Source organism: Peromyscus eremicus, chromosome 7, assembly GCF_949786415.1.
Source record: "Peromyscus eremicus chromosome 7, PerEre_H2_v1, whole genome shotgun sequence".
Classification (NCBI taxonomy): Eukaryota; Metazoa; Chordata; class Mammalia; order Rodentia; family Cricetidae; genus Peromyscus; species Peromyscus eremicus.
In genome coordinates, this window is record NC_081422.1 from 37547105 (window position 1) to 37565223 (window position 18119).

At 50.8% G+C, this 18119-nt stretch overlaps 1 protein-coding gene across 1 annotated transcript in view; it reads right to left on the minus strand.

The window, feature by feature from the left end:
- Pou2f3 (POU class 2 homeobox 3) overlaps nt 1–8203 on the minus strand; it is an 86943-nt gene extending 78740 nt beyond the window's left edge. Inside the window, exons 1-2 of the mRNA XM_059266849.1 lie at nt 8176–8203; nt 1473–1541 (exon numbers count right to left, since the gene is read on the minus strand). Coding sequence (XP_059122832.1) covers nt 1473–1541; nt 8176–8203 — 97 coding nt within the window. The remainder of the gene's footprint in view (nt 1–1472; nt 1542–8175) is intronic.
- Nucleotides 8204–18119: the final 9916 nt, after the last annotated feature.

An 18119-nucleotide genomic window follows, 5' to 3' on the forward strand; every position in this document is an offset into this window, starting at 1 on the left:
CCCAAACAAGTAGACACTGTTTAGATGTTAAACTGAAGAGCAGAAAAATCTGAAGCAAGTGTATTCTGAAGATGAGCCCTCCCCACATTCCCCCCTCAACTATCTTGTCACTCTTTTAGCTTCAAAAACTAAAATGTTCCAGAACAGTTGATAGACTTTAGCTTTGGCGGCCATCGATTCTCTTCCCCTTCTCACTTCTGTGTCTCTAATGATCCAGATGAAACACTAATTGGGGCCTCGTTGGGAGGCTATTAACGTTATCTTTCTAGTTATCTTTCTTCAAGTTCTTTTTAATTACACTGCATTTTCAAACCAAGGCTTGGGCTATGGTGGAAACAAGAGAGAAGAGAGAAACATCTCAATTCTTTCCTGTCTCCGTTCTTTTCTTCACAAGGCAAGGTCATGTCTAAGCACCAATCCCTCTCAGAGCTCACATACCAGCTACACACATGCCATTCAGAAGGCCAACCCTTGTACACAGGCCCGTTTGCTTAGTTCTTTATGAAAGACTGTTAAGAACCTCCGGTGGAAGCCGGGTATGGTGCCGCATGCCTTTGATCCCAGCACTCAAAGGGAGAGACCAGCAGATCTCTGTAAGTTCAAGGAAAGCCTGGTCTACAGAGGTAGTTCTAGGACAGCCAGGGCTACACAGAGAAACCAAACAGAAAAAAAGATTTAGAATTGGAAGACCCTGGTCTGCATCTATCAAAGACAGGTTCTTTCCGGAGCTGACCTGTTGTTTCTGTGTTAGAAGGGCACGTCAAGGCATGCACCGCAGCCTAGTGAGATGGCTCAGTGGATAAAGATGCCTGCCGTACAAGCCTCAGGACCCGAGTTCCATCCCCAGAACCCGTATGAAGGCGGAAGAAACTCTGCAAAATTGTCCTCTGACATGTGTACACCCATGCACACATATTATACATACATAATAATAACAAAATTAAAAGTCTTTTTTTAATGAGACATATATTGAGTTTAAGACTAGTCTGGGCAATTTAGCAAAACCTTGTCTCAAAATAAAATTAAAGAGCTGGAGTATGGCTCAGTGGTAGAGCATTTGCCTATCATGGCAAAGCTCTGGGTTTAATGTGCTTGTGTATGTGTCACACACACACACACACACACACACACACACACACACACACACGTCACAGGATACAGTGGTAGAATGCTGCTTGTCTAGCATCTGCAAAGCCCTGGGTTTAATGTCCAGCACTACAAGAGTGACTTTCCCTGATAACTTTTTGTCCTTTTCCCCCAAGGCTCTGGCTCCTTCCTGGCCTGGTTACAGAGGCTTGCTCTATCAAGGTCAATATCTATTTTTCCAAGGCCCCAGAGTCATGCCCTGGTATCTCCAGAGAGGTCCTCAGGGCCCATGATCCAGCTTTGGGATCTGAAATGCTGAGCAACAAGAGACACCACACTGCTGGACAGTGTCTCCTAACCACTCATCCCAGAAGAGAACACCTTACCTGACTCCACCTGGCTGAAAGTGCTGTGGGTGTCCGTTGAATCTGCGACATCCCCACTCATCTTGATCTCTGCAGGAAAAACACGACTGACTTTAATAACAGGTCACCATTTTTCTTTCTGTGACATACATGGCTTTAACTAAACAGCAAAGATGAATGTGTAATTACCACAACCATCAGACTTTCAAATTCCCAAACACACAGCCATTAGAATATTCATAAGCTTGGATGCACAAATCTCCTCCTTCTGGGCTAGCTTCCTAGCCTGGCCTTTCTTTCCTCCATTTCTTCACAGCTACTGCAGGGTCTGTCACCTTCTGTATCACCCATCAGCACCCTCCCCTCACCTGGACATAGTGGATAAAATTTAACAAGGATAAGGACCTAGAGTGGCGGGGGTGGGGGGGAACTGCCCATCTCCACCCTTAATTTCTTTTGGAATTAGGGGAATGTATCTTCTTAAAGTTTCCTAGAAATCCAGATGTAGTGGTACGTGCCTATAAACCCAGCACACAGGAGGCTAGGTCAAGAAGACCATAACTTCCAGACCAGCCTTGAACTTAGAGAAGACTTTGTCACAAAAAAAATAATAAAATAATGATAAATACAAATCAAACAACACTCTTTCGTTCCCCATTCTATGTCAAAGGCTACCCTAGGAGGTAAGTATATTTAACCAAAGTTTGCCCGTCTTACCTTTCTGTCCCCAGTCCTGCTGTCTGTCTGGTTCTCAGAGATCAGTGCACTACCTGGGAAATCAACCCTACCTCCTTGCCACCTTTCTTAGAGACCTTGCCCTTTCAGGCTCCTTCCCTGCTCTCTGTTCCTCCAAACTGCTCAGCTGAGAACGCAAACCTGCTCAGGGTCCCATGTCAGGGTCCCTGAGTGCTGCTGCTCTGGCCTCTCCACTCTGCTCCATTGCAATAAATTAAACATTTACCCATAACAGACAGCTGCCACCACCTAAGAGGCCCTAAACCTCCTCCCCGGTCAGCTGAGGAAAAGAAAGAGGCAACTTTGAACTCACTCTCTCAGCTCCTCTCCTTATTAAACCATCCAAATCCTGCCGTTTAAGACAGAGAATATTTTATTCAAATTGTATGGACCCCCCCCCTCCTCACCCCCACCGCACCCTCTTCTCTGGGGCAGCTCTTTAACTCTTTCAAACCAGATAAAGTCTTGGTGAGTTCATTTGCATAGGAGGCTCCTCAGCCAATCCCAGTTTCAGAGGCAGCCTGAATTTGCATCAGGTAATCAGGCAGTTGGCACAGTAGACATCCGAGGTCTGGAGATGATCAGGATGAGGGAAAAGAGTAGACCTCTGCCCCAGGAACAGAGGAGAAAAAGCGTTGCCTCTTTCTTTTTGGTATGGCACTAATGTGTGGAGCTCTTAAACATATTTACAGCTCTGTAATGAAGTGACTGTGGTGCCAGGCAAAGCAGAGATGCAGACCCCAGTAAATGCACCAGAAGTGGGGAGAAATAAGGTCACTCTAGGAGTCCCTATGGCTTGGAGGACACTGTTTATAGAAGGAAGATACCCGAGTATATAGTGAGAGCTCTGTAGGGCCTTTCTAGACGGCCATGCTGCACTGGGGGGTCATGGAAGTCTCAGGAACACCCCCTCTGCTCTGCATTTGGGAGGCTTTCCTTGAACCTTAGCCTCTCCTGCTGCAGATGTTAATTTTTCCAGACAGTATATGCATGCATATGTAGAACTAGCAGGGGCCACGGCCACTGTTCACAGAAGGAAAGTCTCTGCTGGTTTTGAACCTGCTTTAGCAGAGGCAGAATTCAGGACTTTAGAGCATGGGTTTTTTTTTTTTTTTTTTTTTTTTTTTTTTTTTTTTTTGGTTTGGTTTTTCGAGACAGAGTTTCTCTGTGTAGCTTTGCGCCTTTCCTGGAACTCGCTTTGGAGACCAGGCTGGCCTTGAACTCACAGAGATCCGCCTGGCTCTGCCTCCCGAGTGCTGGGATTAAAGGCGTGCGCCACCACCGCCCGGCAAGCATGGGTTTTGGCAGCAGACAAATCAGAGTGTAATCCAATGCCAGCATTAAGAAGCCAAGGGACCCTAGCTACAAATGACAATGTGAATTTCCTCACCCAGAACCAGGGATGATAAACATACCTCCCAGGGACATGGACAAGATTGAATGAAGTGAGACTGGAAATAAAGTGGATGCCTACTAAATGGCATGGGCTTAGACACGAGTTCCAGTCCCCTCTTGCATCCTGGTCATGCCCCTCCCTTAGCCCTTCCCAATTCCCTAGGACTTCTGTGGCTTTCAGTCTTGCACCTCTGTGACTGTCCTTCACCAAGGAGGCCATTAGAATGCTCAGCTTCTGCCTTTAGAGGAAAACTGCTCATGGGAACAGAAAAAGCTTGGGGGACAGTGAAGCTGCATTGAATTCCCAGAATTCCCAAATCAGCTTATTCCAAACTCTGGACATTTAAACAGACAGCTTGGTGTGTGCATTACTGAAAATAGAATTATAGTCTTATTCCTGCAACCACTGAGACAGTCCCAGAGCTCTCCTTTTTTGTGTGTGTGTGGTTTTTTTCGACACAGGGTTTCTCTGTGTAGCTTTGTGCCTTTCCTGGAACTTGCTTTGGGGACCAGGCTGGCCTCGAACTCACAGAGATCCACCTGCCTCTGCCTCCGAGTGCTGGGATTAAAGGCGTGTGCCACCACTGCCCGGTGAGCTCTCCTTATTTTGAGGTAGGGTCTCAATGTTGCTCAGGCTAGCTTTGATCACTCTAGGTCACGCAGGACTTGAACTTGTGATCTTCCTGTTTTAGCCTCCCAGGAGGAGCTGGGAATACACGCCTACACCATGAGGACTGACTTAAACAGGTAGTTTTTTGAGCTGAGCCTATTTTGTTGCCCGTCACCCCAACTTTCCTCTAACATCCATTTCCTCCATCGCTCTACACCAAGAAACTTTCTCCCTGTCCTTTAAATAAACTTAAAGCTCAGTCTTAATTGTGTCTAAAAGTTATTTCTAAAGACATGCAAGGCCCCTCTCACGCTGCCTTGGCCTGGTGACAGCCTGACTCTCCAGGGAGGGGGTGGGACTTCTTGAGGGGCCCCGTGAGATATCCTGGAAACCTTCTCCCTTCCTGCGTCCCCAGCGTGTTCAGATGCTAAGAACCTGTTCTTGTTGGGTAGGAGGCTGATGCTGATGGGTGGGACGAACCCTTGGGTCTCAGCCTAAAAATGGGCCAACACCGAAACTCCCTGAGACGCTGGCAATAACCCTTCGCCTGTCGGACAGCACTGCCTGCCGGGGGTGAGTGAGAGAGGTGTGGGGTGGGGCCAGCTCGGCTGCGCTCTTATCTCAGTCTGAGTCGGCTCTCTGCCACCCTCCCTTCCCTGAGGAGGCTCAGCTGCTGAGTGTAAGCACCCAGATACCTCATGTAGACCCCGATCTGTCTCATCTGGCACTGTCACAGAGTGAAGTTGGCCTGGCTTTCCTGTAGCCTGGTCAGAAGTAGTTCCCCCAATAGATACCTGGAAACACAAGCCCCAAGGCAATGCTCTCTCCAGGCAGTGGACTGAGTGTCCTCCTGAGTCCAGGCTATTCTGAGCAAATGGGACACCCCCCCACCCCCGTTGTCCCTATCCTATCCTAGGAAGGGACTAGACTTCGCATCTGGGTTCTTTCCTCAAACACCTGCTTTTGTGGGTCCCTCTACAAGGCAGACTTCCTGGGACCCTGAAGTGCCGCTTCCGAGCCAGCTAAGGCTCCAACTCTTCTGGTGTAGACTTTTCCCCTCTCCCTCCCTCTGACAGGCCTTTTGACCCAAATGGCATTCCTGAGCTCCATCTCGCACAGGTCTGGGACACTGCCTCCCTCCCCCAGCTGACAGTGAGAAACAGGAAGACCCGGCAAGGCCAGACACTGGGACCCTCTGGCTGACTGGCTCTTGTCTGTCCCTCTAGGCCTGAGCACAGGAAGCCCCCCTCTCTCTGAGAACTTCTGTGTCACTTTCAGATCTCCAGGCTCCACAGTGAAAGGTTCTCTAAGAACACAGAATGGAGGCTGTGGTAAACCTGAATCAGAGTTTGTCCCCAGGCCATCAGAGAAAGAACATGGAGCCGACTCAAGGGGCCACACAGTCATGGAGCCCTCTGAAGGGGACCCAGGAGCAAGTCTCTATCCAGGTTGGTGGACTGCTATCATCCTCCTTCCGCAGTGATGCTACTCCAGGAAACCAACCAGGAGGCACCCCTAAGGGCCTGAGGTTGGGAATTCCGGGGGCCATGTCAGTCTTCAAGGAGCGGCAGAATATAGGATTTCTGTGGAGGGACAGGTTTCTAAAATTAAGAGGACCCTAGGCTAAGAGACCCACCCGGGTGACTATAATGAGACAATCCAAAGAAAGAAGGGGATCGCTCCCTCCACACACACAGCAGGGCCCCCACCGAAAAGCCCTACAAAGACTCCAAAAGCCTGGCATAGTAGTTTATGCCTGTAATCCAAGAATCGGGGAAGCTGAGGCAGGAGGATTAATTTGAGTTTGAGATAAGCCTGAGCTATGTAGCAAGACCTTGTCTCAAATTACAATGAAGCCCTTGGTGAGCCGAGAAAGCAAGCATAGCACAGGAAGTTCCAAACCAGAGACCCTTCGGCTCTGCCACTGAATGGTGAGCACTCACCACAGAGGGGCCAAGGCATCGTGAGTGACATGGAGGAAGGCCAATAACCCTGGGGGGAGCTGGTGAAAGAATGTGGCAGGGAGGCCTTCAAAACAAGTGGAGGGGTCAATCAGGCGATGCACACAAAGGTAGGTGAGCCCCCATCCTGAGGAAGCACCCCATCTGGGCTCAGCGCACTCTGCCCACAGCGATGTAGAGCGAAAGAGCTGTATGGATCTCTGAGAAGCATCCACCTGGAGCTTGCACGGTTGGAGGGGCTCGGCCTTCTCTTCCCAACCTCTCTTCTCTCCTGCTCTCTATCAGATCCTCCCAGTTCCCAGGCTGCTGCCCTGCCAGGATCCAGCTGTTCCACCTCCTCCCACTTCCCCAGGCTAGAAGAGAAGCCTCCAGCAGACAGGAAGGTGGAAAACCCCCCAGGAAGTCCCTGATCTCGGTTCTAAAGAACGCCCCACTTTCTACTGAGGTACCTTTGGACAAGACTGATTCCGATTTGAGCACTGGCCTTCCTGATGGGAAGTGGGGATGAAACGCCTGCTCAGAGGCCCTGTCCCAGCTGCTTTCAGTTGTTTGTGGTGCTTTGGATCTGAAGACTTTCCTCAGACACTGGACGACACCCAGCTGGATGGCTCCTTCAGCCTCACCTAGTCCTTCCTGGCAAATCCTGGGGCAGCAGCCACTGAGTGCCAATATCTCTCTGCCGGCTGCCCTTGCACTTAGGCCTGCTGGGAAACAGCTTCAGTGGAACTAGGCATCACGGGCTCCTTGGGCCCCCACTGATATCTGTTTCCAGGAGTGCTGGAAGATGGGAAGATCTAGCTTATTCTGCTCTGTGGGGTGGCTCGGAAGATCTGCTTTCTTTCTCTTCTTCCTCCTCCCCACCTCTCTGCTCTTCTAGAACAATTAACACAATCCCTGCAGCAACCCTGAAGTCCTAAAGAAAAATCACTTGGTCCCTGCACTGTGTGTGCGAGAGGTAAGGTGCCAGGCTTTGAGTAGTTAAATTAGGTCCAGCTTTTTCCACTTTGACTCTGTTCCTTGCTTAACACCTCAGGCAGCTAATCAGAACATCAGCCATCCCCACCTCAACCCAAATCACCAAGTCCAACCCTTTCGCTTAGTAGCATCCTTAGCCCAGCTGTGGGTGAATGGATCAGAGAGTGAATGGTGGGTCTCTCCACACCCACCTCTCATCTGTCCATGTAGGGGAAACTGATCCTGGCCTTTCTGTTTCCTGGGCTCCTAGCCCTCAGGAAAGGAGTTCATGGGATATTGGATTCAGATGTGCCTGTCACCCTCCCCTCTAGGATACAGGCCTGCTGCTATGCACTGAGCCCACAGCACAGATGGGTAATGTGAGTGGACACGCCTCCAACACATCCAGACACATCTGGAACACGTGCGGTCCCAGACTCATCAGGTTCCTTAGGGTTTGCTCCACCAATTCCCTCACCACACATGGGGGACAGTCAGACACTCCTGACACACACAAACACATGCTTGCACAAGTCCCAGTCAGTGACGATCCTGTGGCATGGCATCTGCCCCAGGTGTGCCTCTGGGTTGGCTCCGCCCTACCCACTTCCCCTAGGCACCCCCCATGCCCACTTTGCCTGCATTTCACACAGGTGCCCGGACACCAAACACGCAGCATGTGGATACACGTATGCACTCCCAGGTCCACACCCTAGCTGAGTGAGTGAACCACCCATCTCCTGCAACCTCCTGGGACTCCAGAACTTCAGCACACCCAAGGCCCACGCACGGTCTAACTCCCCAGATCTGGGGCTTCAGGAACTTCAAGCCCCTCTTTATTGTACTGCAAGGTTTCATATTCCAAACTTGCCTCTTTTACCCCCTCCCCGCCCCCAACACCGACCTAGCCTCGCCTGCCCGGAAGGACCCGCTATCCACATCGCCCTCTCCTGGCCGCCCGGGAGTTAGCCCCCACACAGCCCCTCGCGCGGCGCAAATGGTGTCCTTGTCTTTGGTCCCTTCCCACGCGCAGTGACACCTGTCAGAACTCACTCACCCCGCCCCTCACCTGTGTGCAAGGGCTCCAGATTCACCATCCTGCCCCAGGCGGGGCCAAAGCCAGCGCCCCCCCAGGTCCCTCGCGGCTGCCCCAGCCTGGCCCCCGGGGAAGCCAGGGTCTCCTTCCTCCCGCCCTCTGCCGCCGCAGCTGCCGCCACTTGCGGGAGCGGCTGCCACCTCCGTCGCGCGCTCCGCTGCTCCGGCTGGGGCAGCACTCGGGCGGCCAGGCTTAGCACACTCCCCAGGTGAGCACGCGGTGCGGGGCGGGGGCCTCGGCCACGCCCCCTGGCAGGGCCCCCGCGCTTGGCCCCAGGCCCATGCAAAACAGCGATTTTGCATACGTGGAGCTAGGGGCCGCGAGAGGGGTGTCGAGGTGCTGCCGGGGCGGGTCCCGACCCTGAGGAACACCTGTCTGTCGAGCCCGGGCCTGGCAGTCCCTCCCCAGCACGCCCTCAGCGCCTCAGACTCCTGGGGCAGCTTGCCCTTTGGGGGAACCCCAGGCTTCTGCCTGGTTGGGCTCAGGAAAAGTATGCAGTGCTACGGAGAACCGTGGAGAGTTTGGAGATGCCAAGGGGTGCTGCGAATGGTTTGACGATCCTCCCTTCCAACCGTTTACCACCCCTGTGGCTCGGGTCACACTGCTCACCTCCCTGACCTCATTTTAAGCATCTGTTAAAACGGGGCCTGTGTTAATAACTGGCATCTATCAGGGCTAAGCAGGTGACCAAGCCGGGCTGGTTGCCCGGTGGCTTGCCCTCCTCAGTCAGTGTAAGATCTAGATTGCAGCAGCTTCTTCTCACCCTTTCCGGGCAGACAGGACTGACCCATTCACTGCTGTTAGCGCGTCCCAGGCTATGAGAGAGAAGGATGTGGGGAATATTTGCCAGTGCCATCGGTTATTCTGAAGTTCACCTTCCGGAACTGGAAGTGACTTATCCAAAGCCCGAAATTCCCCTGTGATGGAGCCTGGACTCCGATCCCAGGGCACCCTGCATGGGTAGAAGACTGACTTCTTACACATTACTCTTCAGATGTCAGTGACATCATCATGTGCAGACAGGAGGACTTTCCATTTTCTTTACAGATAGCACTCCCATCAGCCTGGTCCCAAGCCATTTCCCTTGGGCTTGTCTGCCTCCAGGCCTTTTTTTATAATGTTCTCTCCTCCCGAGTTGTCCATTCATAATTCCTGAGTTTAAGGTACTTCCACTCTTGACTGGGCATGGTGCTGAAAGACTTTAAAAGCATCTCTTATGCCATTATTATTATTATCAATAATTATTTTTGAATTGTCACAGGTTCAAAATCAAGATGTTTCCACATGTGAAGCAAGCTCTAGGCTATATTCCAGCCCATTCCAGTTTTGAGATAGGGTCACTTTATGGAGTCTAGGCCTTAAAGTCTCGTTGTCTAAATTTTGTGCTCATGAAACCTTGTAAGTAGTACCATGATTTCTTTTTTTATTTCTCTCTCTCTTTTCTTTCTTCCTTGTTTTTTTCCCCTGGCTTTTCAAGACAGGGTCTTTCTGTGCAGCCGTGGCTGTCCTGGAACTCACTCTGTAGACCAGGCTAGCCTCAAACTCACAGCGATCTGCCTGCCTCTGCCTCCAGAGTGCTGGGATTAAAGTTGTGCGCCACCACATCCTGAAGTACCATGATTTCTGTTCCACAGATAGGAACACACTGAGGCTTAGGGAGTCTAACTTGCCATGTTACATAAAGACCAAGAACAGAAACGTTTTGTTCTAGAGCACTGCTCCGTGTTCTCTAGTGAACGATTCAAATGCCCTCTATTTGAAGCTGGAGGTGGTCTGGTGCCGGCGAAATGGAGACGTTCTCCCCTCTGTTTTTACTCCTGCACTGGGAATTGAACTCTGAGCATCAAGTTTACAAGATGCTGGACATGATTGGAGCGTTTGCAGCCTGCATGGAGGACGATCCTGTGGGCCTTGCTTAGCTCACTTCTTACATTTTCGGTTGGTTTGTTTCCTGACTGGATGCTGCTTCGTTCTGTTGTGTTCAGGTCCTGGAACAATGTTGGGCACACCAGGCATCAGAAGGTTAAGTGCCAAGTAGAGGAGCAGGGAGGGCATGGGTGAGTCTTCAGGGCTGGGCAAACTGCCTCTCTGAGTCAAACCCACCTGCCCCTCCTGGCAAGAAGGAAGGGGCTTTCTTTTTGTTTCTTCTGGTCTTGGAAAGAGAACAGCGAGGGCTTTTGGAGGTCCAAGTGACCCTGGAAGTCCCACTTAGGACATTCTCAGCCTGTCCCTTCCCTACACCCTGGCCTTTCCTTGTTCGGCTTCTTCCCTGTGCTCAAGTCTAATCCACAGCTGCACTCACTTGCCACCATCCCAGAGAAGAGCCTGCTCCAAGTCCATAGAAGCCTGTGTGCTTGTGCTTGTGATTCCCATATCTCTATTTGCACACATTTGCATGGTCCTCTGCGCCCAGGGTCTGGGGCACCACTTTATCTAGGAGTTGCTGCACTTTTCCCCACACGGAATCTCATTGCTTTTTTTTCTCTGCACTTTAGTATTCTAGAAGCCAGAGAAGTTTATATCTGTTGATGTCCAAGAGCTGTCTATCTAGGATTCTGGGATTGGTGTATGTGTGTGTGTATGTGTGTGTGTGTGTGTGTGTGTGTGTGTGTGTGTGTGTGTGTGTGTTGGTGGTGGTGGTGGAGCGGGGCAGTTTGTAGAGTTTTCTGGGAGGGAAGCACTGAGGAGGAAACAGGATCTTGGGAGTTCACAGTTGGAAGCAAAGCTTAAAGGTTCCAAAGATTGGGGGTGGGGAGAGGGGGTGACTGACGTTGGCAAACGTTATTTTAGGTATTGTTCATCTCTTCACTCCTCAGTAGCAGTATGTGCTCCCCTAGTATGGAGAACTGTGCTCCATGCCGAATATGTGACATCCTTGTGTTTGTGTGTGTTCCTGTGTGTGTGTGTGTGTGTGTGTGTGTGTGTGTGTGTGTGTGTGTGTAGGCTAGAGGAACCTCAGGTGTCATTCCTCAGTACTAACCACCTTATTTCTTGGCACAGGGGCTATCATTGCCCTGGAACTGCCCGGGTAGGATAGGCTGGCTGGCCAGGGGGATTACGTGGACTCGGTAATGGGATTTGGGTCCTTGTGCTTGCCAAGTAAGCATTTCCACACCAAGCTATCTCTCCAGGCCCCACAGGGCATATTTTTTGTGTGTTTGTTTGTTCATTGGGTTTTAAGTCAACACTCATTTAGATGAAAAGTCATTAGCCCCCACTTACAGATGGGGAAACTGAGGTTCAGGGAGATTAACACAGCCAGGATATGATAAGGTTAGGTTTTAGATCCAGGTTTACCAGTCTGGCACTAGTTTCTGTGTGTGTGTGTGTGTGTGTGTGTGTGTGTGTGTATGTGTATGTGTGTGTGTGTGTTTGTTTGTGTGTGTGTGTGTGTGAGAGAGAGAGAGAGAGAGAGAGACAGAGAGACAGAGAGAGACAGAGAGAGAGACAGAGAGATGTATGGGACAAACAGGAAAGCTAGACCATCCTATTCTCTCCCTTGTGATCTTGCTTGATAATTGTTTCAATTAGATGGAGCGGATTGAGATCCCGCCCCCACCCCTTCCCAACACAGCTGCATGAAACCTGCTTTGAGCTCTGGCCTGGTGAGCAACATTCCCCCAGGCTTAATCCTCCTGCCTCTGTTAGCAAGAGAGAAACCACAGAGAAGAGGCTGAGATGGGAGGCTGCCTGGAGGTTAAAAGGGGGCCGAGGAAAGAAGGGGGGAAAGAAAGAAGGGCAGAAAAAAATGTCAGTGCCTTTAGACATCAAAAGAGTTGTATGCAAATGAAATGTAAATACAATGTAAATTGCCTCTCCCTCCCTCCTGCCCTCTCCCCTCTCTTTAGAGCTGGAGGACCCTTTCAGAGAGTAGCCCAAGTTGGGTGTCCTGGTTGTGAAAGGGTGATCTCTCTGACCCCTCCCTGAGTCCTTATGGTGTGACATCGGTCCCCTCCTTGCCTGCCGAAGCTCCTCCGGCCCCCAGGCCTCCATTCGTGCTTGATTAGCTCCCCTTGCTTCAAGGCCAAAGGCTGGGGTCTAGCTTCCCCTTCCCAGCACTTGAGCTGGAAGTGTGAGACTCCAGAGAGGGGGTGAGGGTGGCCGCCCCCAGCCTTGTTTTCTCCCCAGAGGCAAAAGTGGCCTTCCTGGCAGCTGGCCTGCTGAGCACTCCCGTTTCCTGTCTTGTCAGCTGGATTGAGTTGTCAGGGCTGGGAGAAGGGTGGAGAGCAAAGCATCCTGGAAGGCCACCAAGCAACAAGTCCCTTCTAGCTCTTTCCTTTTGCCAGATGGGCTGCAGGGCCCCTAGCACGGGGCTGTGGACTGGGGGTCTCTCTCTCTCTCTGTCTCTGTCTCTCTCCGTGTCTAAAGTTCATCAAAGCCAGCAAACTCAAGCTCAGCTCCCCCACCTCAAAGACCAACAAAAGCAAGGAAGGTCGAGGCCAGGAAGGACTTCCAAGCCTGCTCTGAATAACATCACTGAGTAAATCTGATGGCATCGCTGCCGAGAGGCATATTGCAGAAGACAGACAGAGCGCGACAGTGCCAAGGTGACAAAGTGAGAGGTGTCTTGGGAACCAGGATAAAAGCAGCTGCATCTGGGGAGTGGACAGGAAAGGACAGGGAACACACAGAGCTATGCTCTGCCCTGATTGTCCCCAGTGCTGACTCGCCTGCACCCCTTTCTCAGACTCCTCCCCAACCTCCTGCCAGCATCTAGCCCTCCCCCATGTTATCACAAAAACGCATAGCTCATTTTGCTCTTGAAGGTTTAGAATAATAGATAAAAATATGTCTTTAAATTTAAAAATAGCAACACAACAACTTTTTCTCCCAATCAGCTTTTGACCTTGAACCCAGGAGCTGAACTCTAACCACACCTCCCTCCAGCCTGGTTCAGCCACCCCTTTCTTGGCTCTTGAAGACCAGGTGATAGTCCAGGACACCTGCCCTCTCAGAGCAAGTTTAGGTCCAGCGCGCCCTCTTGTGGAAGCTGGGAGTGTAACCACTGCCTATAAAATTCCAGAAAAGGACCCCACTGTGGCTAGAGCAAGCATGGTCAGGACCTCAGTTCCAGATAAGTGGAGATATTGATGCTGTATGATGTTTAAGTCCTCGATCCCCATCTGTACTTCACTATGGATCCCAGATTGATCAAAACAGTGACCGGAGCTCTGGGGTTTTGGGGGATGTCTCCCCCATTGTCCTCTAAACCACCAGGCACTGTGTGGTTACTCTGAACCCACTAAGGAGGAATTAGAGGCCAGCCATGCATTCATAGCTGTATCAAGCACCCACCAGAACCACATACTAGCCCAGGAACTAGAGACGTCACAGGTGTTGTCCTCCTCTGCAAGCTCCCAGTCTCTTGAAGCTTATGGATCATGACAGCTGAGTCCTTCATCCTGTGGTACAGATCCTAACAGGAAAGTATAGGTTTGTCACGAGGCTCCATTGGGGCGGGGGTGTACCCTGCTGGGATCTGGGAGTAGAACTCAAGAAGGGCTTCTCAGAAGAAAGGACTCTACCCTAACACGGGTAAGCCCAGGAATAGACAGCAAGTGCCCGGGTAGCGAGAGCCGTGAGCGGCACATAGGGGCCGTGACCAAGAGCAGAGGATGGAAAGGCTTAGGAGTGGGGTGATGGCAGTCCTACTGGAGTACAATCAGTCCTACCTAGGCAGAGAGGGTGCCTGGCTTCAGCGATGGCCCAGCTGACTGCAGCCCAGCCCAGCCCGAGCCTTCCCGGGTTAGGAACTTGTAGGGAGGAGAATGCTGGTAAGAAGTCTGTCCTGTAATCCCAGTACTTGAGAGTCTAAGGCAGGAGGATTGCTTTGAATTAGAAGCCAATCTGGGCTATGTAGTGAATTCTGGGTCAGCTTTGGCTATAAAATAACAAGTCCAGCATGGTAGTGCATGCCTTCAATCCTAGCACTCAGGATCTTTGTGAGTTCAAGGCCAGCCTGGTCTATACGGAGAGTTCCAAGACAGCCAGGAATACATGGGGAGAATCTGTCTCAAATAAATAAAATAATAAATAAAAACAACAAAAAATGCATGCACTTGCTGAAGCAGCTGGAGAAGCAGGGCTAGGCTGCAAAGACCAATGCATGTTTGCGGCAGTTTCAGTTCCTCCTTTAGGAGGAGAAGAGTTGAATGGTTCCAGGCTTGAAAGGTGAGAGGTAGGAAAGAGAAGTGGAAGGGAAGAGAAGGAAAAATCTGCCCGACATAGGGAAGCTACTGAGGAATCGGGGAGGGGCTGGGGGCTTCTATTTCCTATAAGAGGGGGAGGGAGGCAGGAGTGGACTGTCTCTGTCTCTCTCTCCCTGCTTTTCCAGGACTGATATGCAGCAGAAGCCAGGGCCAGGCAGCAAAACCATCAGCCCAGAAGACAAAGCCACCACTCCTGAAGATCAAAGGTCAGCCTTGCTCAGTCGAGCCTGGTTCTGGGGTGGCTTGTGACCCACTACACAATCTTTCCTTTCTCAACTGGACGCTCATGAGGCCTGGTACAGAAGGTCTCCGTGGAGTCCCAGCTGTGTGACCCTGTATTTCCACCCACTCTGTCCTCTTCCCTTCCATGGCCACCCTCCAAGGTCCCCAGCTGGGACTATAGTGATTATCAGCAGGAAGCAGAACCAACTGGGCTTGCCTTTTTGTGACACTGTGGCTTATTTACAGGGTGCCAGCAGGTCTAAGGCGTCCTGGACCAGAGAGAAGCAGGTCGTTGGTGGGCCAGGGCTGAAGAAGCAATGGGGAGAAACAATGTCCCAGGAACCCCAGGGTCTGGGAAGAGTGGAAACAACATCAGATGTGTGACACTCCAGCAGTGAGAAGCTGGGTGTTAAGTGCCCTGACTCTATACTTGTCTTGCCCTCACTGGCCATGGACACTTACATTGGCAGGGGTCAGAGGATGAAGTGGGCAGGTGCTATGCACCCAGGGGCCAGCCTCCTGGGGCTGTCAAGGCACAAAGACAGCAGAGAGGAACAGCCAGCTCACTTGATTCCTGGCCACTTGTGCTGCTGTTTCTTGGTGGTTACTCAGCAGCCTCTCCATGGTAACACCAAGAGATGGCAGGTGTGGTGGTTTGAAGGAAATGGCCCCCATAGACCCATAGGGAGTGACACTATTAGGAGGTGTGTCCTTATTGGAGTAGGTGTGGCCTAGTTGGAGGAAGTGTGTCACTGGGGGCAGGCTTTGAGGTTTCAGAAGCCCAAGCCAGGCCCAGTGTCTCTCTCTTTGCTGGCTACCTGCTGATCCAGATGTAGAACTCTCAGCTACCTCTCCAGCACTGTGTCTACCTGCATGCTGCCATGCTTCCTGTCATGATGATGATGATGGACTAAACCTCTGACCTGTGAGCAAGCCCCAATGAAGTGTTTCCTTATAAGAGTTGCCATGGTCATGGCATCTATTCACAGCAACAGAAACCTTAACTAAGCCAGATGGTGGTGATGCATGTCTTTAATTCTAGCACTCAGGAGATAGAGGCAGGGGGAAATCTCTGAGTTCAAGGCTAGCCTGGTCTGCAGAGTGAGTTCCAGGACAGCCAGAGCTACACAGAGAAACCCTGTCTCAAGAAAACCAAAACCAATAAGGAGAGAGAGAGAGAGAGAGAGAGAGAGAGAGAGAGAGAGAGAGAGAGAAAGGAAGGAAGGAAGGAAGGAAGGAAGGAAGGAAGGAAGGAAGGAAGGAAAGAAACCCTAACTAACTTCAATTGCTGTGAAGAGACACTATGACCACAGCAACTCTTATAAAGGAAAACATTTAATTGGGATGGCTCATGTACAATTCAGATTTCAGTCCATTATCATCATGGAGGGAAGCAAGGCAGCATGCAGGCAGACATGGTGCTGGAGAAGGAGCTGAGAGTTCTTACATCTTGACTCACTGGCAACAGGAAGTGGTCTGAGATACCAGGCATGGCTTGAGCATTTATGAGACCTCAAAGCCCACCCCCACAGTGACACACTTCCTCCAACAAGGCCACACCTACTCCAACAAAGCCACACCTCCTAATAGTGCCACTCCCTGTGAGCTGATGGGAGCCAATTACATTCAAACTACCACAGCAGGCATGATGGGATTTGGCTGGGTTCTGGAGTCCAGCTGTTTGGTCAAACGTCAGTTGCCATGAGGGTATTTTGTAGATTCACCTTAATGATCATTAAGGCAATTATCCTTAAGGTGGGAGCAGACCTCATCCAATCCAGGGAAGGCCTAAGAGTGAGACTGTTAGTTTCCTGAGAAAGGGAGAGAACCTAGAGATCCTGGCTGATTAGGGTGCTCTAGCTGCCTTGCACATCACAGGCTCTCCTCTGCAGCATTGCTACCCAGCCAGGACTTATGGACTCGCCAGTTCCCTCGAATGAGTCTCTCTCTGAGTATCTGTATCCTAGGGCTTCTTTAGCTCTTGGCCCTTTCGATCGCCAGCCTGGCTTGTAGGAGCAACCTGAGGTGGACCATGAGCCGGGAGTACAATGGAGTGGGATGCAGCTTAGGAGTCTCCAAATGAGGGAAGAAGAAGGCTTGTGCGTGCTATGGAATAATCCTCCTGTACACTGTGTAAATTATGCTCTGATTGATTTAATAAAGAAGCTGACTGACCAATAGCCAGGCAGGATAAGGTTAGGAGGAAAAATCAAACTGAGGACTCCAAAGAAGGCCAGCTACCCAACAAGCAAGATGCTAGAGGACCAGTAAAGCCATGGCCGTGTGGCAATACACAGATTAATAGAACTTAATTAATTTAAATGTAAGAGTTAGTTAGTAACAAGCCCGAGCTATTTGGCCGAGCATTTGTAATTAATATATTTGTTTATTTGGGATTGGTCAGGACAGAAAAACTCCACCTCCATTTACGTGTGTGTGTGTGTGTGTGTGTGTGTGTGTGTGTGTGTGTGTGTTGAGATAGATGGGTACTGGAAGAGTATCTTGATGAACCAACTTCGAATTTGTAACTCCTCCTCAGCCTCCCAAGTGCTGGCATCACAGATGTGTGCCATCATATCAGACTATGCTCTGGTTCCTCTTCTCCCTTCCCTTTTCCTTCCTGAGCTAGGGACAGACCAGAAATCCCTCTGTAGCCTCCTGACTGCTGGGATTACACATATGTGTTTGTCTTTTGTTTCTTTGTCTGTTTTGAGACAAGTTGTCACTCTGTAGCCCAGGCTGTCCTGGAAGTCACTATATAGCCCAGGATGGCCTTGAGGCCAGGGTACTACTCTTTGTGCCTCAGCCTTTGGAATGCTGGGATTATAGCATGCACCACTGCCCCTGGCATTTAGGTAAACTTTGGTTGTTTTTTTTTTTTGTTTGTTTGTTTTGTTCTTTTTTGAGACAGGGTTTCTCTGTGTGTCTGTGTAGCTTTGGAGTCTGTCCTGGAACTCACTCTGTAGACCAGGCTGGCCTCGAACTCACAGAGATCCTCTTGCCTCTGCCTCCCAAGGGCTGGGACTAAAGGCATGCGTCATCACGTCCAGCTGAAGCTTTGGTTCTTAAAGGGACTCTTGTCTGCTTTATGTGAGACTCTTCTTCCATGTGGCCTTATAGACCCAGGTCCCATGAAGACTCTGGAGCAGAGACCCCCTCAAGTGTGGGGCCCATAGTTCCTCTACTTCAGATCTTCCAGGGCTGTGGAGAGGGAAGCCTGGAAACCTGTAAGAAGGTTACGGGGCCTGTGATGCTGCAGAGGCAAGGTGTGGCTGGTGTGAGCTTTTCCCTCTGAGGCAGAGGTAGCCAGCAGTCCGGGCTTCTGGTCTGCCTGGAACCTTCTCACTTTATCAAAGGGGACTAGTCAGGATCCTGCTCTGACAACTCTAATCCTCATGTCACTTGTACCCCTCTTCTCCAATTTGTCCAGTGACTCCTACCGCAGGGAGTTGCTCCCATGCTTTAGACTCCTCCTCCCCCAAAATC